Genomic DNA, 25,332 nt, shown 5'->3' with positions numbered 1-25,332 from the left:
GCCACGATGCAGTATACCCTTTATATCTTATGGTTGATGTGATAATCAGGAGGGGACGGCTGAGCCTTAGGAGTATCAAGCCTTACATACACAGTGCTCTTATTACAGGTGAGGACGCAGAGATGAGAGGACTTGTGATCACCTGCCTCCTGGCTGTGGCTCTAACTGTGGATGTGGGTAAGAGACTGGAAATGTTCTAATGACAGAAGGATGAAGGGATAGATAGATAGATAGATAGATAGATAGATAGGAGATAGATAGATAGATAGATAGATAATAGTTGATTCTGAAACAGAAAAAAACACATTACAATATAAACAATTTTTCAATCTACTTTATCTTCTCTAGACCTCTGAATGCTACATGCAGTGTAAAGAATGGTGACAGACATTTTATTTCTTTCACTTTAACAGCAGATTGTGATATTGTTCAGCTGCCCTTCATATATAAATGAGTGAATTTTGTGATGAATCTGAAGCAGCAGGTACAGCAAAACTAAACACGTTTGCTGGTGCAGTGTGGATATTCCCTTACACTCCAGAGCTGCACTCACTATTCTGCTGATGCAGTCACTGTGTACATACATTACTTATCCTGTACTGATCCTGAGTTACATCCTGTATTACACTCCAGAGCTGCACTCACTATTCTGCTGGTGGAGTCACTGTGTACATACATTACTTATCCTGTACTGATCCTGAGTTACATCCTGTATTATACTCCAGAGCTGCACTCACTATTCTGCTGGTGCAGTCACTATGTACATACATTACATTACTTATCCTGTACTGATCCTGAGTTACATCCTGTATTATACTCCAGAGCTGCACTCACTATTCTGCTGGTGCAGTCACTGTGTACATACATTACTTATCCTGTACTGATCCTGAGTTACATCCTATATTATACTCCAGAGCTGCACTCACTATTCTGCTGGTGGAGTCACTGTGTACATACATTACATTACTTATCCTGTACTGATCCTGAGTTACATCCTGTATTATACTCCAGAGCTGCACTCACTATTCTGCTGGTGCAGTCACTGTGTACATACATTACTTATCCTGTACTGATCCTGAGTTACATCCTGTATTATACTCCAGAGCTGCACTCACTATTCTGCTGGTGCAGTCACTGTGTACATACATTACTTATCCTGTACTGATCCTGAGTTACATCCTGTATTATACTCCAGAGCTGCACTCACTATTCTGCTGGTGCAGTCACTGTGTACATTACATTACTTATCCTGTACTGATCCTGAGTTACATCCTGTATTATACTCCAGAGCTGCACTCACTATTCTGCTGGTGCAGTCACTGTGTACATACATTACTTATCCTGTACTGATCCTGAGTTACATCCTGTATTATACTCCAGAGCTGCACTCACTATTCTGCTGGTGCAGTCACTGTGTACATACATTACTTATCCTGTACTGACCCTGAGTTACATCCTGTATTATACTCCAGAGCTGCACTCACTGTTCTGTTGGTGAAGTCACTGTGTACATACATTACTTATCCTGTACTGATCCTGAGTTACATCCTGTATTATACTCCAGAGCTGCACTCACTATTCTGCTGGTGCAGTCACTGTGTACATACATTACTTATCCTGTACTGATCCTGAGTTACATCCTGTATTATAGTCCAGAGCTGTACTCACTATTCTGCTGGTGGAGTCACTGTGTACATACATTACTTATCCTGTACTGATCCTGAGTTGCATCCTGTATTATACTCCAGAGCTGCACTCACTATTCTGCTGGTGCAGTCACTGTGTACATACATTACTGATCCTGTACTGATCCTGAGTTACTTCCTGTATTATACTCCAGAGCTGCACTCACTATTCACCAAATCATGCACGTGTGACTGTGGCCCTGCAGTTCTGTAATATTTTCAGCGCTGTAACTGTGACAGCGAGTCCATAGCATCAGATATAGATTCCCTAACAATCCGATCACAGATCTCAGCTACCTATTACACCCTGTGTCGAAACATATCAGACTAAAGCACGAGAAGCCTTGATTATGTTGATTTAAATTCTGTATTTTGCAATGAACTTGAAATTGGGAGAGTTGTTCTGCCGGCCAAGATTTCTCACATTACACAGAATACAGGAGGATTAACACTGAGCAAATAGGAAAAGCAAACACTGAAAATCCTGACACCGACCATAAGCTTGGATCAATGACAGATTTCATCAAGGGCTTTTTACACTAGCGAGGTCAATGAGGACTTGGATGGGTAAAATAAAGATCACGATGACAGGATGATGAGGAGTGGATTTACCCCTCACAGGGGTTAAATGTATATGAATTCTATAATTCTAATTTGTCTATACTAAACTAAGAAGAATTAAAAAAAAGTAAGACACAGTGTAATAGACAATGCACGAATTACCTACCATAAGAGCTTGTTAAGAAGGATTTTTTTTTTATGGGGGGGGGGGGGGGTTCCCCGACACAGAAACTGCATTGCAATAAGCTGGGAAAAAGGCCTGAAAAGGACCTCCCATTCATTTCAATGGGATATGTGGCTATCCTTCATCTTTTTAACCTGAGAAAGACAAAGTGCAAGTCATAATTTTAAAGAGGCTATTTGCCTGTGTAAACAAGCCATTACTAAAACTACTAAAATACAGCACCTATATACAAGAATATAATATAATACTGCTCCTATGTACAGGAATATAACTACTATAATACTGCTCCTATGTACAAGAATATAACTACTATAATACTGCTCCTATGTACAATAATATAACTACTATAATACTGCTCCTATGTACAAGAATATAACTACTATAATACTGCTCCTATGTACAAGAATATAACTACTATAATACTGCTCCTATGTACAAGAATATAACTACTATAATACTGCTCCTATGTACAAGAATATAATACTATAATACTGCTCCTATGTACAAGAATATAACTACTATAATACTGCTCCTATGGACAAGAATATAACTACTATAATACTGCTCCTATGTACAAGAATATAATATAATACTGCTCCTATGTACAGGAATATAACTACTATAATACTGCTCCTATGTACAGGAATATAACTACTATAATACTGCTCTTATGTACAAGAATATAACTACTATAATACTGCTCCTATGTACAAGAATATAACTACTATAATACTGCTCCTATGTACAAGAATATAACTACTATAATACTGCTCCTATATATAAGAATATAACTGCTATAATACTACTCCTATGTACAAGAATATAACTACTATAATACTGCTCCTATGTACAAGGATATAACTACTATAATACTGCTCCTATGTACAGGAATATAACTACTATAATACTGCTCCTATATATAAGAATATAACTACTATAATACTGCCTCCTATATACAAGACTATAACTACTATAATACTGCTCCTATGTACAAGAATATAACTACTATAATACTGCTCCTATGTACAAGGATATAACTACTATAATACTGCTCCTATGTACAAGAATATAACTACTATAATACTGCTCCTATATATAAGAATATAACTACTATAATACTGCCTCCTATATACAAGACTATAACTACTATAATACTGCTCCTATGTACAAGAATATAACTACTATAATACTGCCTTCTATGTACAAGAATATAACTACTATAATACTGCTCCTATGTACAAGAATATAAGTACTATAATACTGCTCCTATGTACAAGAATATAACTACTATAATACTGCTCCTATGTACAAGAATATAACTGCTATAATACTGCTCCTATGTACAAGAATATAACTGCTATAATACTGCTCCTATGTACAAGAATATAACTACTATAATACTGCTCCTATGTACAAGAATATAACTACTATAATACTGCCTCCTATGTACAAGAATATAACTACTATAATACTGCTCCTATGTACAAGAATATAACTACTATAATACTGCCTCCTATGTACAAGAATATAACTACTATAATACTGCTCCTATGTACAAGAATATAACTACTATAATACTGCTCCTATGTACAAGAATATAACTACTATAATACTGCTCTTATGTACAAGAATATAACTACTATAATACTGCTCCTATGTACAAGAATATAACTACTATAATACTGCTCCTATGTGCAAGAATATAACTACTATAATACGGCCTCCTATGTACAAGAATATAACTACTATAATACTGCCCCCTATGTACAAGAATATAAGTACTATAATACTGCTCCTATGTACAAGAATATAACTACTATAATACTGCTCCTATGTACAAGAATATAACTGCTATAATACTGCTCCTATGTACAAGAATATAACTGCTATAATACTGCTCCTATGTACAAGAATATAACTACTATAATACTGCTCCTATGTACAAGAATATAACTACTATAATACTGCCTCCTATGTACAAGAATATAACTACTATAATACTGCTCCTATGTACAAGAATATAACTACTATAATACTGCCTCCTATGTACAAGAATATAACTACTATAATACTGCTCCTATGTACAAGAATATAACTACTATAATACTGCTCCTATGTACAAGAATATAACTACTATAATACTGATCCTATGTACAAGAATATAACTACTATAATACTGCTCCTATGTGCAAGAATATAACTACTATAATACGGCCTCCTATGTACAAGAATATAACTACTATAATACCGCTGTGCATTGTAGTACCGATCTGATGTCCACCATGTTGTGCACTGAACACGTCTGTGACTTCCATTTCTCCCTCTTCCTTCTTCAGCTCAGTCTCTTCAGTGTTATTTTTGTTACGAAATGACTGAAGTCCAGAGCTGCAACCAAATAAAGGAATGTCCACAAGAGGCGAAAGGCTGCAAGACGGTGACGATGAGCCCAAACACCGGTGAGTGCGAGCTCCTGGAAATAGCAATAACTGGTAAAGATAACATCCTTAACCCCTTCTACCCCGGGCCAGTTTTCGCCCTTCTGCCCAGGCCATTTCTTGCAAATCTGACATGTGTCACTTTATATGGCAATAACTTTGGAAAGCTTTTATTTATCCAAGCCATTGTGAGATTGTTTTCTTGTGACACATTGTACTTCATGTCAGTCATAAATTTGAGTCAATATATTTCACCTTTAATTATGAAAAAAATCAAAAAATTTCTAAATTTCAATTTCTCTGAGTTCAAAACAATAAGTGATACCGAATAAAGGAGTTATTACTTAACATTCCCCATATGTCTACTTCATGTTGGCATCAGTTTGTAAATGTCATTTTATTTTTTGGGAAGATTAAATTTTTGGGGGGACGTTAGAAGGCTTAGAAGTTTAGAAGCAATTCTTAAAATTTTAAGAAAATGTCCAAAACCCACTTTTTAAAGACCAGTTTAGATCTGAAGTCACTTTGTGGGGCTTACATAGTGGAAACCCCCCATAAATTACCCCATTATGGAAACTACACCCCTTAAGCTACTCAAAACTGATTTTACAAACTTTGTTAACCCTTAAAGTGTTCCACAAAAACTAAAAGAAAAGGGAGATGAAATTTCAAAATTTCACTTTTTTGGCAGCTTTTCAATTTTTATTTTTTTAACACATCGAGGGTTAACAGCCAAACAAAACTCTATATTTATTACCCTGATCCAGTGGTTTACAGAAACACCCCACATATGGTGGTAAACTGCTGTAACGGTGTTCACCTGAGTGGTTAGGTCATGTGATATTTTTATAGAGCTGGTTGTTACGGATGCGGCAATACCTAATGTCTACTTTTCTTATTTATTTTACTTTAACACAATAATAGCAGTTTTGAAGGAAAAAAATAATATTTTAGTGTCACCATTATTTTTTGACCGATTGTCTTAGGTAGGGTCTCATTTTTTTGCAGGATGAAGTGACGATTTGATTGGCACTATTTTGAGGGGCATACGCCTTTTTGATCGCTTGGTGTTGCAATGTTTGTGATGTGACAAAAAATTGCTTTTTTGGCAATGTTTTTATGTTTATTTTCTTACTGTGTTCACCTGAGGGGTTAGCTCATGTGATATTTTTATAGAACTGGTTGTTACAGACGCGGCGATACCTAATATGTATACATTTATTTCACTTTAACACAATAATAGCATTTTTGAAACCAAAAATTATGTTTTAGTGTCTCCATGTTCTGAGAGCTATGTTTTTTTGTTTTTTTTTAAGCGATTTTCTTATGTAGGGACTCATTTTTTGTGGGATGAGGTGACAGTTTTATTGGTACCATTTTGGGGGACATACTACTTTTTGATCACTTGGTGTTGCACTTTTTGTAATGTAAGGTGACAAAAATTACTTTTTTTGACACCGTTTTTATAAACTTTTTATGGTGTTTATTGGACAGGGTGGATCATGTGATATATTAATAGAGCCAGTCGTTACGGACGTGTTGATAACTAATATGTGTGTTTTTTCATTATTTTTTATTATAAAATTAGGGGAAAGAGGCTTTTTTTATTTCTTTACTTGAAACTTTATTTTTTTATTAACTTTTTTTCCTTTTTTTCCCCCTTTATTTCTGTCCCACTCTGGGTCTAATCCACTCTGCAATGCATTACAATACATCTGTTTTGTAATGCATTGCCTGTTAGTGTATTACACTGAGTAATACACTGACAGGTTGCCTACGAGACGGGACTGGGTCTGGACAGGTTGCCTAGGAGACCAGGCCTGGGGCTGGATCTCCTCGACCACGTAAAAGCCCATTCCCAATGCTGGGCAAGGCATTGGGCAGCCTGTGGATGGCATCGGTCTGCCTTGTTACCCATCGGGTCCCCGGCACAGCAGCACGGCAACCCGATGGGCTCCCTCACCCGCCGCATACACCTTCTATGCCGTGGTCAGCGCTGACCGTGGCCTATAAGGGGTTAATCAGCCGGCTTTGGCTTTTACATTGTTGCCAGCGGATAAAGCAGGGGCCTGGCTATCAGGGACTGCCGGGCCCCTGCAGTGATCGGGAACACACCGCTCCGGTGGCCACCTGATTACCATGATGTAATAGTACTTCAAAATGCGGCAAGTCACTTGACGCCATGACGTATTATTGCGTCATATGTTGGGAAGGGGTTTAAAGAGGTTGTGTCACTTCAGCAAATGAATGGCATTAATCATGTGGAGCAAGTTAATACAAGGCACTTCCTAATGTATTGTGATTCTCTATGTTGACTCCTTTGCTGGCTGGATTCTTTTTTCCATTACATTATACACTGCTCGTTTCCATGGTTACAACCACCTCCATTAATTTTTGTGGGTCCCCCATAGAAATGAATAAATAGCATACTGTGCATGCGCGGTGCCCTTTCCTTCACTTTCGGAGGTCTGCTGTGCCCTCTCCTTCACTTTCGGAGGTCTGTTCTGGAGTTGGTGTTGTTGACTGCACATTATTACAGGGCCCAGCAAGAGAATACTGATGATACGTGACACCGTCAGTCGAGGAGAGGGGTCATTGCGGCACAGCGGAGGAGAGAAGGGGGCTGCTACACGTCCAGGTGTATTGATGCAGGAGTGGATTCACAGACAGAGAAGTCGCATCTGCCCTTAATACTTTCTCCACTCCTGATTTTAGCCTCCGTGTGGTGCAGCAACCTAGGGGCATGTTCAGACAGAGAATTTTGTCCGCTGCGCCGTGGTTTCTGCCGTAAGTTTTCATGCGCATCCTCTATAGTTGCTAAACAGGCTCCTGCTGCGGCTTGGTGAGGCGTCCGCACAGTAACCACGGCAAGAATGGACCTGGACATTATAAGCGTGAGCTTGAAAACCATGAGCCGCAGGAACTGCAACGCAGCCTCCAATTGGAAGCAAAGGGAGGTTGTTTCAGTGCAGATCTGGCCTAGTTTTCTGCACTGAATCCACACTGAAACCTGCACCCAAAATCCTCAGTTTGAACTGTAGTGCCCTAGAGCAGGGAGTACTTTGACATTTGGACATTCGCCTATATCTCCTATGCAAAGTTAAAGCTTCTTACTTTATTTCTCTTGAAAGGGTTAACTTATACTGTTTATTACTGTGTTACTGCATTTAATATATATGTATATGTATATATATATATATATATATATATATAGTGATATATATCCTGTTCGTTATCACTGTATTTACATGGCTCTGTGGAAAGGGCTAAAGAACACAGAGACTGTTAGGACTTTGAATAAGAAGCTGGTAATTTTCCACAGCTGCCATAGGGCTTAAAGAAGAGCATTGTAACGGACCGTTTCAGCAGACAATGGGTTAAAATCCGTTTAGGCGATATGCCCCTTTCCGAGAGACAGGCACAGCTACTGCAGAACACCAACCTCCCGAACTGGATACAAAATAGCACTCCAAACTGGAACCTCGCAAATAGCTGTCAGCAGACGAACAGGAAAAGCGTATCAGTCAGCTTACACTCCTGGCAATCAGTCTCTAACAGCATACATGGAATCCCCCCAATGACGAGACAAGGCTCCGTGTTGAGGGTCAAACAGTGCTCTGATGTGCTGGCACACCCAGCCTGGTTTTTATTACAGTTTTGCAAATACAGAACAGATACAACACATCCCCACAATGCATCATGGTTTCCTCCTCTCTGCCTGGGAGACAACCAAGGGCAATCCAATTATCTCTCAGGACAAAGGGGAGATCGCCAATACACACGTGGAGACAACAGGACAGACATCACCATTTAAACACACAATGGGACAATGGGACAATAGAAACACACCCACACAAAACCCTCCCCTCTGCCGGTGATGATTATTGAACACAAGGGCGAATATAATTATCAAAGGCAGAGAAATACAGTTTTATAAAACATATCACAGGAACCCCAAAACATGCAATAACCCCATAACCAATATATCCTCGGAACCGGGGGATCTGGGTGAACCACATGTCCAAAATTCACCCACATCCGTTCAGTAGTTTGGAAGATACAGTTACACTGAAAATATACAAGTTATACCGAAAATAGTCACTAATAAATGTGTCCCCTGTTTGGTAGTTTCAAACTACTGAATGATGTCTCTGTGCACCAAATACAGGCAAGATAGCACCGTGTTGGAAAGTCAGAACAGTGTCTGTGAGCTACAATGGCCGCTATCTATTGTTCTCACCATGTGCTTCATCCAAGCAAGTAAGGCAGAGGATGCAATCCAGGGACAGAGGCTCCGTCCCAAGTGCCTTAAGACCCAATAACTTAAGGGACCATAATCCCAGGGCAGGAGGCTGGTAAACAGCCCCCTCCAAAACACCGTGGCGAGGTTGGTTTCGCCACAAGCATGTTTTGGAGGAAAAAGCTAGATGTTGTTTACCACCAAAAGCAGACAGACTGACCTTTTGAATGTCTGGTTTTAGCTCTGTTGTTATGTCTGGAAACTTGTTTTTGTCTAGTAAAACCTGCTGTGTCATTGAGTATCATTGAAGCTTTAATGTAAGTCTATGGGAGACGGAAAGTGTTACAATGTATCTGTCTGTACTGAGCTTCTTCACTCCACCCCTCCCACTAGAAGGTTCCAATTTAGTTAGAAACTGTATATAAGGAGAGCAGTCAGAGTCCCTAGGGTGCTGCATTTAGGGACCAGTGCTTGGAGGGGAGACTCATGCCAGCCTGCATGAGTGACCAGAAGAAGACGCTGAGATGGGGACGTTGAGCCACAGACCATGGGTCACTAGCCCTGTGATCAAGGAGCCACCCGGACTACTGAGCCACAGACCGTGGGCCCTTGACCAGGATGCCAGCCTTCTGAGAGAGAGGGACAGCTAGCTCAGGTCTATCCTTAGCATGAACCCTTCTTCTGCACTGGAGGAGACTGGAGAAGCCAGCCCTATACCTTACCTGTACTGTCTTGTACCTGAGTTTCTCTTTTAAAGAAGCACCCTAGTTACTGCAGACCCTGACTTTCTGGACTTATTTACCATTAGGGAGCACCATGCCTTACCATCCCTTCTGGAGAGCAGCAACAAGTGGTGACACCTCAACGGTGTCTGGGGTACCCGGTGTAGCATTGGGGCCACCCCAAACCCAGCCACTGCAGAACACACCCTTAAGGTGCATCAATGTGCTAGGGTACATCCTTCTGTCTACTAAAAGGGTTACTCCTATCTAGAGATGAGCCAATCTTCCAAGATTCATTTCGGATTCTACGTATTTTATCAAAAAGTTGGGTTCAGGTCCGAATCTATTCGTTCCGAACCTAAGTTACTCCAATTGCCCTTGAAATTGGTATATACCCCCCCCCCCTGTCTTGTCCTCTAAAACACAGATTTTTTTAATTAAAAGCTCTTTATTTTCCCTCGCCCATGCCCTTGGTCTAATAGAGCATCAGGTGTAACTGTATCTACTTTATCGTAACCATCGCTAAAAATCTCAGCACCCTTCTGCTGCCACCAGGTGGCGATTTTTATATAGCTGTAGTGCCGCCACGAGGTGGCAATCTTTATATAGCTGTAGTGGCAATCTTTATATAGCAGTTTAAGGCTTTTAACCCCTTTTCACTACAGGACATACAATAACTACATGCTTGCGAGGAGATGAAGACGCGCTGCATGCCAGCCAAATTTTTTCTGGGGGTAGAGATGCCCCTATTACAAGCCTATTACAAGCACCAACCCCTTTGTAGAAAGCATCTTTACAAAGCCAATGGGTGCATGTGCTGTGCCTGATGACAGGTAGTGGCTGATTGCCAGGAAGTACCAAGGGGTTTCCCTGGCACCTGGGAGATTTGCCAACTCCTCGGAAGCATCCAGGATGTTTTGGAAAGTATGTGTAGCTGTGTTTCAGGACTAGAGTTGAGCGAACACCTGGATGTTCGGGTTCGAGGAGTTCGGCCGAACTTCCCGGAAATATTCGGGTTCGGGATCCGAACCCGACCCGAACTTCGTCCCAAACCCCATTGAAGTCAATCGGGACCCGAGCTTTTCGGCACTAAAAAGGCTGTAAAACAGCCCAGGAAAGGGCTAGAGGGCTGCAAAAGGCAGCAAAATGTAGTTAAATCCCCTGCAAACAAATGTGTATAGGGAAATGAATAAAAATAAAAATAAAATAAATAAAAATTAACCAATATCAATTGGAGAGAGGTCCCATAGCAGAGAATCAGGCTTCATGTCACCCACCACTGGAACAGGCCACTGTCAGATATTTAGGCCCCGGCACCCAGACAGAGGAGAGAGGTCCCATTGCAGAGAATCAGGCTTCATGTCATAGCAGGGAATCAGGCTTCACGTCACCCACCACTGGAACAGGCCATTGTCAGATATTTTTAGGCCCCGGCACCCAGAGAGAGGAGAAAGGTCCCATAGCAGAGAATCAGGCTTCATGTCATAGCAGAGAATCAGGCCTCATGTCATAGCAGAGAATTAGGCTTCATGTCATAGCAGAGAATCAGGCTTCATGTCACCTAACACTGGAACAGGCCACTGTCAGATATTTTTAGGCCCCGGCACCCAGACAGAGGAGAGGTTCATTCAACTTTGGGTTGCCCCGCAATATAATGGTAAAATGAAAAGAAAAAGAGGATTGAATGAGGAAGTGCCCTGGAGTACAATAATATATGGTTAAGGGGAGGTAGTTAATGTCTAATCTGGACAAGGGACGGACAGATCCTGTGGGATCCATGCCTGGTTCATTTTTATGAACGTCAGCTTGTCCACATTGGCTGTAGACAGGCGGCTGCGTTTGTCTGTAATGACGCCTCCTGCCGTGCTGAATACACGTTTGGAGACCCAGAAGTTGAATGGGGGCTGAACCATCAGTCAGTACGTGGAGGGCTGTGCACACGTACTGTTCCACCATGTTAGTGAAATGTTGCCTCCTGCTAACACGTTGCGTATCAGGTGGTGGTGCAGTTAGCTGTGGCGTGTTGACAAAAGTTTTCCACATCTCTGCCATGCTAACCCTGCCCTCAGAGGAGCTGGCCGTGACACAGCTGCCTTGGCGACCTCTTGCTCCTCCTCTGCCTTGGCCTTGGGCTTCCACTTATTCCCCTGTGACATTCAGGAATGCTCTCAGTAGCGCGTCTACCAACGTGCGCTTGTACTCGCGCATCTTCCTATCACGCTCCAGTGCAGGAAGTAAGGTGGGCACATTGTCTTTGTACCGGGGATCCAGCAGGGTGGCAACTCAGTAGTCCGCACACGTTAAAATGTGGGCAACTCTGCTGTCGTTGCGCAGGCACTGCAGCATGTGGTCGCTCATGTGTGCCGGGCTGCCCAGAGGTAAGGACAAGCTGTCCTCTGTGGGAGGCGTATCGTCATCGTCCTGCGTTTACCCCCAGCCATGCACCAGTGATGGGCCCGAGCTGCATTGGGTGCCACCCCGCTGTGACCATGCTTCATCCTCATCCTCCTCCACCTCCTCCTCATCCTCGTCCTCCTCGTCCTCCAGTAGTGGGCCCTGGCTGGCCACATTTGTACCTGGCCTCTGCTGTTGCAAAAAACCTCCCTCTGAGTCAATTCGAAGAGACTGGCCTGAAAGTGATAAAAATGACCCCTCTTCCTCCTCCTCCTCCTCCTCCTCCTGTGCCACCTCCTCTTCCATCATCGCCCTAAGTGTTTTCTCAAGGAGACATAGAAGTGGTATTGTAATGCTGATAACGGCATCATCGCCACTGGCCATGTTGGTGGAGTACTCGAAACAGCGCAACAGGGCACACAGGTCTCGCATGGAGGCCCAGTCATTGGTGGTGAAGTGGTGCTGTTCCACAGTGCGACTGACCCGTGCGTGCTGCAGCTGAAACTCCACTATGGCCTGCTGCTGCTCGCACAGTCTGTCCAGCATGTGCAAGGTGGAGTTCCACCTGGTGGTCACGTCGCATATGAGGCGGTGCGCAGACAGGAGAGCAGCGGCAGGATGTGAACGCCGGAAGCGCGAACAGACGGCCCGCACTTTATGCAGCAGCTCTGACATGTCGGGGTAGTTGTGAATGAACTTCTGCACCACTAAATTCAGCACATGCGCCAAGCAAGGGATGTGCGTCAAACCAGCTAGTCCCAGAGCTGCAACGAGATTTCGCCCATTATCGCACACCACCAGGCCGGGCTTGAGGCTCACCGGCAGCAACCTCTTGTCGGTCTGTTGTTCTATACCCTGCCACAACTCCTGTGCGGTGTGGGGCCTGTCCCCCAAACATATGAGTTTCAGAATGGCCTGCTGACGTTTACCCCGGGCTGTGGCGAAGTTGGTGGTGAAGGTGTGTGGCTGACTGTATGAGCAGGTGGAAGAAGAGGAGGAGGAAGCCAAGAAGGAGGAGGTGGCAACAGGAGGCAAAGAATGTTGCCCTGCGATCCTTGGCGGTGGAAGGACGTGCGCCAAACAGCTCTCCGCCTGGGGCCCAGCTGCCACTACATTTACCCAGTGTGCAGTTAGGGAGATATAGCGTCCCTGGCCGTGCTTACTGGTCCACATATCTGTGGTTAGGTGGACCTTGCCACAGATGGCGTTGCGCAGTGCACACTTGATTTTATCGGATACTTGGTTGTGCAGGGAAGGCACGGCTCTCTTGGAGAAGTAGTGGCGGCTGGGAACAACATACTGTGGGACAGCAAGCGACATGAGCTGTTTGAAGCTGTCTGTGTCCACCAGCCTAAATGACAGCATTTCATAGGCCAGTAGTTTAGAAATGCTGGCATTCAGGGCCAGGGATCCAGGGTGGCTAGGTGGGAATTTACGCTTTCTCTCAAATGTTTGTGAGATGGAGAGCTGAACACTGCCGTGTGACATGGTTGAGATGCTTGGTGACGGAGGTGGTGGTGATGGTGGTACATCCTCTGTTTGCTGGGCGGCAGGTGCCAACGTTCCTCCAGAGGCGGAGGAAGAGGCCAAGGCGGCAGCAGCAGAAGAGGTCGAGGCGGCGCCAGCAGAAGAGGCCGAGGCGGCAGCAGCAGAAGAGGTAGCAGGGGGAGCCTGAGTGACTTCCTTGTTTGTAAGGTGCTTACTCCACTGCAGTTCATGCTTTGCATGCAGGTGCCTGGTCATGCAGGTTGTGCTCAGGTTCAGAACGTTAATGCCTCGCTTCAGGCTCTGATGGCACAGCATGCAAACCACTCGGGTCTTGTCGTCAGCACATTGTTTGAAGAAGTGGCATGCCAGGGAACTCCTTGAAGCTGCCTTTGGGGTGCTCGGTCCCAGATGGCGGCGGTCAGTAGCAGGCGGAGTCTCTTGGCGGCGGGTGTTCTGCTTTTGCCCACTGCTCCCTCTTTTGCTACGCTGTTGGCTCGGTCCCACCACTGCCTCTTCCTCCGAACTCTGAAAGTCAGTGGCACGACCTTCATTCCATGTGGGGTCTAGGACCTCATCGTCCCCTGCATCGTCTTCCACCCAGTCTTCCTCCCTGACCTCCTGTTCAGTCTGCACAGTGCAGAAAGACGCAGCAGTTGGCACCTGTGTTTCGTCATCATCAGTGACATGCTGAGGTGGTATTCCCATGTCCTCATCATCAGGAAACATAAGTGGTTGTGCGTCAGTGCATTCTATGTCTTTCACCGCTGGGGAAGGGCTGGGTGGATGCCCTTGGGAAACCCTGCCAGCGGAGTCTTCAAACAGCATAAGAGACTGCTGCATAACTTGAGGCTGAGACAGTTTCCCTGGTATGCATGGGGGTGATGTGACAGACTGATGGGCTTGGTTTTCAGGCGCCATCTGTGCGCTTTCTGCAGAAGACTGGGTGGGAGATAATGTGAACGTGCTGGATCCACTGTCGGCCACCCAATTGACTAATGCCTGTACCTGCTCAGGCCTTACCATCCTTAGAACGGCATTGGGCCCCACCAAATATCGCTGTAAATTCTGGCGGCTACTGGGACCTGAGGTAGTTGGTACACTAGGACGTGTGGATGTGGCAGAACGGCCACGTCCTCTTCCAGCACCAGAGGGTCCACTAACACCACCACGACCATGTCCACGTCTGCGTCCCTTACTAGATGTTTTCTTCATTGTTACCGTTCACCACAACAACAAAAATATTATTTGGCCCAATGTATTGTATTCAAATTCAGGCCTTTTGTTACAGACACCTAACACTATCTGGCTATCTATTTAGGTACCGTATTACACTAATACAGGCACAGCAGTAACCACAGATTTAGCTGAATATAAATTGTAGGCCTAGTATTTAGGCGCTGGGTGACAGGTATACGTTTACAGACAGAATTAGACTTGGAAATGCACGGTAGCGGGTGTGTGAAGTTATTCTGAATGACCCTATCAGCACCTTCAATCTAATATACCCTTTTATGGATAGATTTATAGTAGGCCTGATACAGCAGAAACCACTGATTTAGGGAATTGCTAAGTTGGGAATTGTATTTCAACCCAGAACAAAAATATATCCTTTGCCAGACAGCAGACAGTATTACAATTGGCTGGCCACAGCTGAAACACCAGATTTAGGGTACTGCTATTTTGGCAATTGTATTTCACCCCTCAATAAAATACAAGCACGGCCAAGCCCCTGATGTAGGATATAGCAAAAAAACAACAACACACTATTGATGGTTTAATGGACTTGGTGGCAGCTTGTGCTGGCGCACTACAAGACACAATATGTCCGCCGATCACCCCAGAAAAAAGTGACTGAAAAACGCTCTGGGCAGCCTAAAAACAGTGAGCAATTGAATAGCAGAAGATGAATGATTCACAGCTGTAGATCGATAACTTCATTAAGTGTTTTTGCTGAGTAAATCCCTGCCTAATCTCGCCCCCTAACAGCAGCAGCTGCAACCTCTCCCTACACTGATCAGAGCAGAGTGACGGGCGGCTCTATGTGACTCCAGCTTAAATAGAGGCTGGGTCACATGGTGCTCTGGCCAATCACAGCCATGCCAATAGTAGGCATGGCTGTGACGGCCTCTTGGGGCAAGTAGTATGACGCTTGTTGATTAGCTGCTTTGCAGCCTTTCAAAAAGCGCCAAGAAAGTGCCGAACAACGAACCCGACCCCGGACTTTTACGAAAATGTTCGGGTTCGGGTCCGTGTCACGGACACCCCAAAATTCGGTACGAACCCGAACTATACAGTTCGGGTTCGCTCATCCCCATTCAGGACAGTTTTATGCTGTGTGGATGCTGCGGCCTCTGGAGCAGGTGTCAGCTGTGATATATGGATAAAGCCGTCCTGCATCTGCCGGGATCGGAGTTAGCAATGATCCCAGAAGTTTAACCCCTTAAATGCCGTAGCCAATAGAAGGAGGCTCCTTTTGTCTCCATGGGTCCTTCAAATGCACGGGGCCAATGGGGACATCATAGGGAAGGAGGAAGCCTAGCAAAAAAATAACACATTTGGTATCAACAAAATCATAATTACCGATAGAATAAAGATGTTATATAAACCACATGGAGAACACAGAAAAAAAATGAAAAAACAATGGCAAAATTGCAAATTTTTTCCATGCCCAGATTATTTGCCTATATAATGCGGGTGAGGCCGTTATTAAAGAATAAGATAGAGGCTCTTGTGTATACCTGTTTTATTTGATGTGTGATTTTTAAAAAAAATTTGGGGTGGTTGTCAGCCATCTTGATTTCTTCTCCCCCTTGGATATGGTTTTCCTAATGAATCCTATATTTCCCAACATGTCGGGCTTTGCAGAGGTAGAGGAGGTGGACGGTGGAGCCTTATCAGTGTTCTGCGTAAAGGCAGCCATGACAGATCAGTGACACAGCTGCTGTCCCCTGCAGGGTCTCCATGTTCTCCTATGTGATGTAGAAGGAACCTGTCATCTCTCTCTGCCCTGTCTGCTCTTACATGCCGGAGGCAGGGAAACCAGTTTGAAGCTACATCTCATAGAACTACAGTGGAGAGTCAGCACACACAGATAGTACAGACAGTAAGGAGGTTTATATAACTGCAGCTAATCACTGTATACACGTGCCTACTATATATCTGCACTTCTGGCCCTTTAGGCTAGTTGCACACTAGTGTTAAACATCCAGCAGCCTGTTAGTAACATAATTTATAAGGCAGAAAAAGTCCTCTGTCCATACAGTTGGACCTGTTTTCATGCAAGTTGGTCCAGAGGAAGGCAAAAAGAAAAATGTGAGGTAGAAGCCAATTTTCCCCACTTAAGGGGAAAAAATCCTTCCCGACTCCAATCAGGCATCAGAATAACTCCCTGGATCAGCGACCCCTCTCTAGTAGCTATAGCCTGTAATATTATTACGCTCCAGAAATACATCCAGGCTCCTCCTGAATTCCGTTATTGTACTCACCATCACCACCTCCTCAGGCAGAGAGCTCCATAGTCTCACTGCTCTTACCGTAAAGAATCCTCTTCTATGTTTGTGTACAAACCTTCTTTCCTCCAGACGCAGAGGATGTCCCCTCGTCACAGTCACAGTCCTGGGGATAAATAGATGATGGGAGTGATCTCTGTACCGACCCCTGATATATTTATACATAGTTATTTGATCTCCCCTCAGTTGTCTTTTTTCTAAAGTGAATAACCCTAATTTTGATAATCTTTCAGGGTACTGTAGTTGCCCCATTCCAGTTATTACTTTAGTTGCCCTCCTCTGGACCCTCTTTACCTCTGCTATGTCTGCCTTGTTCACAGGAGCCCAGAACTGTACACAGTCCTCCAGTGTGGTCTGACTAGCGATGTGTAAAGTGGTAGGACTATGTTCTCATCACGGGCATCTATGCCCCTTATGTGCAACCCATTTTCTTATTGGCCTTGGCAGCAGCTGCCTGACACTGGTTTTTACTGCTTAGTTTGCGGTTTATTAAAATTCCTAGATCCTTTTCCATGTCAGTGTTACCGAGTGTTTTATCATTTAGTATGTACGGGTGACTTGCATTATTCCTTCCCATCTGTATAACCTTACATTTGTCAGTGTTAAACCTCAACTGCCACTTCTCTGCCCAAGCCTCCAATCTATCCAGATCCATCTGAAGCAGTATACTGTCCTCTGTAGAATATATATACAGTATACTGTCCTCTGTAGTATATATATATAGTATACTGTCCTCTGTAGTGTATATACAGCATACTGTCCTCTGTAGTGTATATATATATACACACAGTATACTGTCTTCTGTAGTGTATATACAGTATACTGTCCTCTGTAGTATATACAGGGAGTGCAGAATTATTAGGCAAGTTGTATTTTTGAGGATTAATTTTATTATTGAACAACAACCATGTTCTCAATGAACCCAAAAAACTCATTAATATCAAAGCTGAATATTTTTGGAAGTAGTTTTTAGTTTGTTTTTAGTTTTAGCTATTTTAGGGGGATATCTGTGTGTGCAGGTGACTATTACTGTGCATAATTATTAGGCAACTTAACAAAAAACAAATATATACCCATTTCAATTATTTATTTTTACCAGTGAAACCAATATAACATCTCAACATTCACAAATATACATTTCTGACATTCAAAAACAAAACAAAAACAAATCAGTGACCAATATAGCCACCTTTCTTTGCAAGGACACTCAAAAGCCTGCCATCCATGGATTCTGTCAGTGTTTTGATCTGTTCACCATCAACATTGCGTGCAGCAGCAACCACAGCCTCCCAGACACTGTTCAGAGAGGTGTACTGTTTTCCCTCCTTGTAAATCTCACATTTGATGATGGACCACAGGTTCTCAATGTAGTTCAGATCAGGTGAACAAGGAGGCCATGTCATTAGAGTTTCTTCTTTTATACCCTTTCTTGCCAGCCACGCTGTGGAGTACTTGGACGCGTGTGATGGAGCATTGTCCTGCATGAAAATCATGTTTTTCTTACCTTGCAGACTTCTTCCTGTACCACTGCTTGAAGAAGGTGTCTTCCAGAAACTGGCAGTAGGACTGGAAGTTGAGCTTGACTCCATCCTCAACCCAAAAAGGCCCCACAAGCTCATCTTTGATGATACCAGCCCAAACCAGTACTCCACCTCCACCTTGCTGGCGTCTGAGTCGGACTGGAGCTCTCTGCCCTTTACCAATCCAGCCATCTGGCCCATCAAGACTCACTCTCATTTCATCAGTCCATAAAACCTTAGAAAAATCAGTCTTGAGATATTTCTTGGCCCAGTCTTGACGTTTCAGCTTGTGTGTCTTGTTCAGTGGTGGTCGTCTTTCAGCCTTTCTTACCTTGGCCATGTCTCTGAGTATTGCACACCTTGTGCTTTTGGGCACTCCAGTGATGTTGCAGCTCTGAAATATGGCCAAACTGGTGGCAAGTGGCATCTTGGCAGCTGCACGCTTGACTTTTCTCAGTTCATGGGCAGTTATTTTGCGCCTTGGTTTTTCCACACGCTTCTTGCGACCCTGTTGACTATTTTGAATGAAACGCTTAATTGTTCGATGATCACGCTTCAGAAGCTTTGCAATTTTAAGAGTGCTGCATCCCTCTGCAAGATATCTCACTATTTTTGACTTTTCTGAGCCTGTCAAGTCCTTCTTTTGACCCATTTTGCCAAAGGAAAGGAAGTTGCCTAATAATTATGCACACCTGATATAGGGTGTTGATGTCATTAGACCACACCCCTTCTCATTACAGAGATGCACATCACCTAATATGCTTAATTAGTAGTAGGCTTTCGAGCCTATACAGCTTGGAGTAAGACAACATGCATAAAGAGGATGATGTGGTCAAAATACTCATTTGCCTAATAATTCTGCACTCCCTGTATATATATATATATATATATATATATATATATATATATATATATTTACAGTACAGACCAAAAGTTTGGACACACCTTCTCATTCAAAAAGTTTTCTTTATTTTCATGACTATGAAATGTAGATTCACACTGAAGGCATCAAAACTATGAATTAACACATGTGGAATTATATACATAACAAAAAAGTGTGAAACAACTGAAAATATGTCATATTCTAGGTTCTTCAAAGTAGCCACCTTTTGCTTTGATTTCTGCTTTGCACACTCTTGGCATTCTCTTGATGAGCTTCAAGAGGTAGTCACCTGAAATGGTTTTCACTTCACAGGTGTGCCCTGTCAGGTTTAATAAGTGGGATTTCTTGCCTTATAAATGGGGTTGGGACCATCAGTTGCCTTGTGGAGAAGTCAGGTGGATACACAGCTGATAGTCCTACTGAATAGACTGTTAGAATTTGTATTATGGCAAGAAAAAAGCAGCTAAGTAAAGAAAAACGAGTGGCCATCATTACTTTAAGAAATGAAGGTCAGTCAGTCCGAAAAATTGGGAAAACTTTGAAAGTGTCCCCAAGTGCAGTCACAAAAACCATCAAGCGCTACAAAGAAACTGGCTCACATGCGGACCGCCCCAGGAAAGGAAGACCAAGAGTCACCTCTGCTGCGGAGGATAAGTTCATCCGAGTCACCAGCCTCAGAAATCGCAGGTTAACAGCAGCTCAGATTAGAGACCAGGTCAATGCCACCCAGAGTTCTAGCAGCAGACACATCTCTAGAACAACTGTTAAGAGGAGACTGTGTGAATCAGGCCTTCATGGTAGAATATCTGCTAGGAAACCACTAAGGACGGGCAACAAGCAGTAGAGACTTGTTTGGGCTAAAGAACACAAGGAATGGACATTAGACCAGTGGAAATCTGTGCTTTGGTCTGATGAGTCAAAATTTGAGATATTTGGTTCCAACCACCGTGTCTTTGTGCGACGCAGAAAAGGTGAGTGGATGGACTCTACATGCCTGGTTCCCACCGTGAAGCATGGAGGAGGAGGTGTGATGGTGTGGGGGTGCTTTGCTGGTGACACTGTTGGGGATTTATTCGAAATTGAAGGCATACTGAACCAGCATGGCTACCACAGCATCTTGCAGCGGCATGCTATTCCATCCGGTTTGCGTTTAGTTGGACCCTTATTTATTTTTCAACAGGAAAATGACCCCAAACACACCTCCAGGCTGTGTAAGGGCTATTTGACCATGAAGGAGAGTCATGGGGTGCTGCGCCAGATGACCTGGCCTCCACAGTCACCGGACCTGAACCCAATCGAGATGGTTTGGGGTGAGCTGGACCGCAGAGTGAAGGCAAAAGGGCCAACAAGTGCTAAGCATCTCTGGGAACTCCTTCAAGACTGTTGGAAGACCATTTCAGGTGACTATGTCTTGAAGCTCATCAAGAGAATGGCAACAGTGTGCAAAGCAGTAATCAAAGCAAAAGGTGGCTACTTTGAAGAACCTAGAATATGACATATTTTCTGTTGTTTCCCACTTTTTTGTTATGTATATATTTCCACAAGTGATAATTCATAGTTTTGATGCCTTCAGTGTGAATCTACAATTTTCATAGTCATGAAAATAAAGAAAAATCTTTGAATGATAAGGTGTGTCCAAACTTTTGGTCTGTACTGTATATATATAGAGAACACACAGAGAGAATGCACCAAACAGATATAACACTGACTATGCTGGCAAGACATAAGTAAAGGTATTAAAAGCTGAGACTTTCGCCAATATGTTCCAGTCATGGAGATATCGGAGCCCACATGCACCACGTCACGGTTTCTCAGCATGGCAAGGGGTCCTAACCACTACTCTGACTATGGTGTGAACACGGTCTGGGGATGATATAATTCAGCTCACAGCCAAGCTCCCCACAATTGCCCAGCATAAATGCTGTGGTTGTACAATGTGGATGAAGCCAGGCCGCGAGCCACACCCACACCAGACCATGTGAGGGAGGTTACCAGGTGCAAAAAAGTGCTAGAGTGCCAAGTAAAGGCAAACACAGTCAAATCTAACAAGACAGAAAATGAAAAAAAAAAAAAAAAAATTATATCATCCCCAGACCGTGTTCACACCATAGTCAGAGCAGTGGTTAGGACCCCTTGCCATGCTGAGAAACCGTGACGTGGTGCATGTGGGCTCCGATATCTCCATGACTGGAACATATTGGCGAAAGTCTCAGCTTTTAATACCTTTACTTATGTCTTGCCAGCATAGTCAGTGTTATATCTGTTTGGTGCATTCTCTCTGTGTGTTCTCTATGATTGCTACATTCTGTGTAGTTTGCTCTTGTGGTGCATGTGGACCGCGCCGACATCCTCCATTGTATGCATATTTTGCTGGGGTTAGTCGATTACTGCGGTCCACATGCGGTCGGGCTGCTCCCCTAACTAAAGACACGCTACAGTGCCATGGGCTGAGCAGCTCCTCCAGAATTGCCACTAATTTTTTTGTTTTTCATTTTCTGTACTGTATATATATACACAGTATAATATCCTCTGTAGTATATATACAATATACTGTCCTCTGTAGTATATTTATAGTATACTGTCCTCTGTAGTATACATACAATTAACAGGTTTATGTATATTTTTTACCCTACACTTTTCCTTCTGAACTGTTCTAGTCCCTCCTTCCATTCCTCCCCCAGTCCCACTACCTCGCCCCCGGTCTCTCTCTGCACTATCTTCCCATCCTATAACGTAATTACCTCCCTCCCCCCCAGACCCTCCTAGTTTATGTTGGTTGTGGGTTACAGAAGACACTAGTAGCTTGTGATGAGGCAGAACTTGGTTTACTTGTGTGGATTAAGTTCCAAACATACAAGACATTTCAGCACACTGTAAAAGCAGCCATCTTGGTATAATGGGAGAGAGAGAGAAACCAACAAGTTTTTACAGATATACACAACTGGTAACCTTAACCTACAGTGCAAGTGTCAAGTGATAATAATACACAATACTGTATATGGTACATGTTGTTGCATCCCAAACAGTTTGAACACTCCTCCAACTTTCTAGCCATCTTCTCCCGCAACACAGCTGCCCCTTCCCAATTGAGGTGCAGCCCATCCCGACGATAGAGCCTGTAGCCGACGAGAGAAGTCGTCCCAGTTCTCCAGGAACCCAAACCTCTCCTTCCTACAACAGTTCCTGAGCCACTTGTTCCCCTCCCTAATCTCCCGCGGGTCATGGTACAAGTAAGGGCTACCTTTGAGATCCTTGTCGTAAGCTTGTGACCTAAATCCCTAAAATAATTTTTAAGGACGTTCCACCTGCCTCTAACTTTGTCATTGGTTACGATATGGACCATGACCGCTGGATCTTCTCCAGCCCCTCCCAGTAATCTGTCAACCCGATCCGCGATGTTTCAAACTCAAGAACCAGGAAGACAACACACCATTTGACGATCCCGGTCTTTGTGACAGATCGTCCTATCTGTTCCCCTAATAATTGAGTCTCCCACTACCAGCACCTGTCTGGCCTGCTCTCCTGGTCCCCTGCTTACTGGAGCTGACATTCTCCTGATTGGCAGAGGAAGTGTCCGGCTGCAGCAGTGCTGTCCCTGAACTGACATCCCCCTCATCTGCCAACCTTGTGTCAGATCAGGGCTAGCCTCACTCGCACTCTTCCACTACCCCACTTTCTGAATTATATCCAGCTACCTACCTCACTTTCCTGAGCCTCCTCGCTACCATCCTCCTCCACATCTACCCCATAGAGCTCTTGCTCAGTGAGCAGAAAACTCTTTTCCAAATTACCAATGCTTCTCAGTGTTAAAACTTGCCCCCATTGGCTGATAGGTGCGGGTCCCACCTCTGGGATCCACACCTACAATGAGAACGGAGCGGGGAAATGAATGGAGGGCTCAATACGGATGCACAGCCGTCTTCCATTCATTTCAATAGGGCTGACGAAAATAGCCGAGCGCTGGCTTGGCTTTTTCCGGCTGCCCCATAGAAATGATGGTGGCGTGGTGCGCTCTCATTCACTTCTATGGGAGCAGCGGGGAGCAGCGCTTGGTGGTGGACGGACCCTGGGAAATCCTGGGTGCTCCAGCCACAGCTCTCCCCACTCCGTTCTCCTTGTAGGTCAGGAGATATGCCCCCATTGTCTGAGATAGGAATATCCCTTTAATACAAACACACACTTGAAATCAAACACGTGATTGCTTGCAAACTCGTGTTGTTTGCCTGGTTCTATAAGTGCAGCTCTCAAACCAGATTGCTTTATTTTTCTGGATTCAAAGGACTGAGCTGCCCTCAAGACTGGCTATTTAACTTCTCCTAATTAGATAGCCACACCCTAATTACTCACGGCAGGGAACAGCCCGCCGGATGCCTTTGCACTCCGACATTGCCATTAACTATAAAGGGGACTGGCGGAGATCTGGTCACATTCCGGCAACTATGCTGAGAATCGGCTGAAAAAAAAAGAACGCTGATCATTCTCCGCCAGTCTCCATTATAATAGATGGGGCTGGACAGAGCCTTACATACCTCCGGCAATTGCGAAGTGCGCACAGGTCCGGCAGACTGTTCCCTGGCAGAACAGCCTGCTGGATCTTAGCCGCTAATGTGAAACAAGCCTTAGATAGGGAAGTCATCTGAGAGCTGCCAGGAGGGATTTGATTGGTGATGATGTCATCCTGTAGTTCACAGGAAGTCAGCCACACATTAAAACAAGGCGTCAGACTTGAGGTCACATGACCAGGTTCCAATAATAACAATGTACCGACCAGTCGGATAACAGTAACGCTGCACAGTGAATGGCGCAAAATTTATAACACGAAATAGAAAAAATGGTTAATAAAAGCTAATAGGTTATATGGTTCTACTGAAAAATAAAACTCATCCTACAAAACAAACTCAATGGAAAAAAGTTATTTGAATAGATAAAAAAGTTATGGCTCTCATAAAGAGAGCATGGGGGAAAAAAGAAAAAAATCCCCACGGCATAACAGCCAGAACTAGCTAAGGCGGGAAGGGGTTAATGCTATTAACATGGGATGAAATTGTGGCTGCTTGGAGTCACCACTAGAGGGCGCTTTGGAGCTTATGTACCGTATATTGTACTATGGATCTGTTGGTGGTCTGTTCTTCCTATGTCTCTTGCCAGTGGGCGGTGCCAAGAGTACGACACCTTGTAATAACTTCTTATTTTTTTCTTTCCAGGATATCCCTTTGTGTCCGGAAATCAGCTGGTGACCAGAGACTGTGCGACAAACTGCTTCCAGAGCGATCCCAACTCCCTAGGGGAAGAAAGTCAGGTGTACTGCTGCAAAGGGGATCTGTGTAACCAGCTGTATGAGCTCTACGTGAATTATACCGGCCATCCCATGAATGGTTCTCCCAGTATCATGAAAGGTGGCACTTATGGAGACTTCATCCCTGGCCTGGCCTTACTCAGCCTTGGACTCTTCGTTTAGCCATCAACCTGGGCAGAAGATGTGATGAAGAAGAAATCTGCCGCAGTGTAGCTAGGGGGCTTAGCGGGGCAGGTGATCTTGGGAGGGATGCCAAGCTTTTTACCTAGCCCCAGGTGAAGCCTAGCTATGACCCTCCATCTCTATAAACCATTTCAAAGACCCTTATTGCCCACTGGGACATCAGGGGTTCTCACTCATCACTGTTTACTCATTGTCATATATTATGAGCCTTACTCATTAATAAATTGTAATA

General features: G+C 44.0%; 1 protein-coding gene across 2 annotated transcripts; it reads left to right on the top strand.

Annotated features, from left to right (window-relative positions):
- On the top strand, positions 1-25,332 carry LOC122939569 (secreted Ly-6/uPAR-related protein 1-like). 2 transcript variants are annotated; one of them, XM_044295661.1, is made up of 3 exons: positions 1-108; positions 4,767-4,886; positions 24,826-25,332. In XM_044295661.1, exons 1-3 carry the CDS (start codon positions 30-32, stop codon positions 25,077-25,079), a joined length of 453 nt encoding a protein of 150 aa, XP_044151596.1. In that variant the 5' UTR covers positions 1-29; the 3' UTR covers positions 25,080-25,332. The 2 variants fall into 2 exon arrangements, with proteins under 2 accessions (XP_044151596.1, XP_044151597.1); XM_044295662.1 differs by having other exon boundaries at positions 33-177.

Source organism: Bufo gargarizans, chromosome 5, assembly GCF_014858855.1.
Source record: "Bufo gargarizans isolate SCDJY-AF-19 chromosome 5, ASM1485885v1, whole genome shotgun sequence".
In the NCBI taxonomy this organism is placed as follows: Eukaryota; Metazoa; Chordata; class Amphibia; order Anura; family Bufonidae; genus Bufo; species Bufo gargarizans.
The sequence above is the reverse complement of the archived record's forward strand: the minus strand, read 5'-3'. Positions and strand labels throughout refer to the sequence as shown.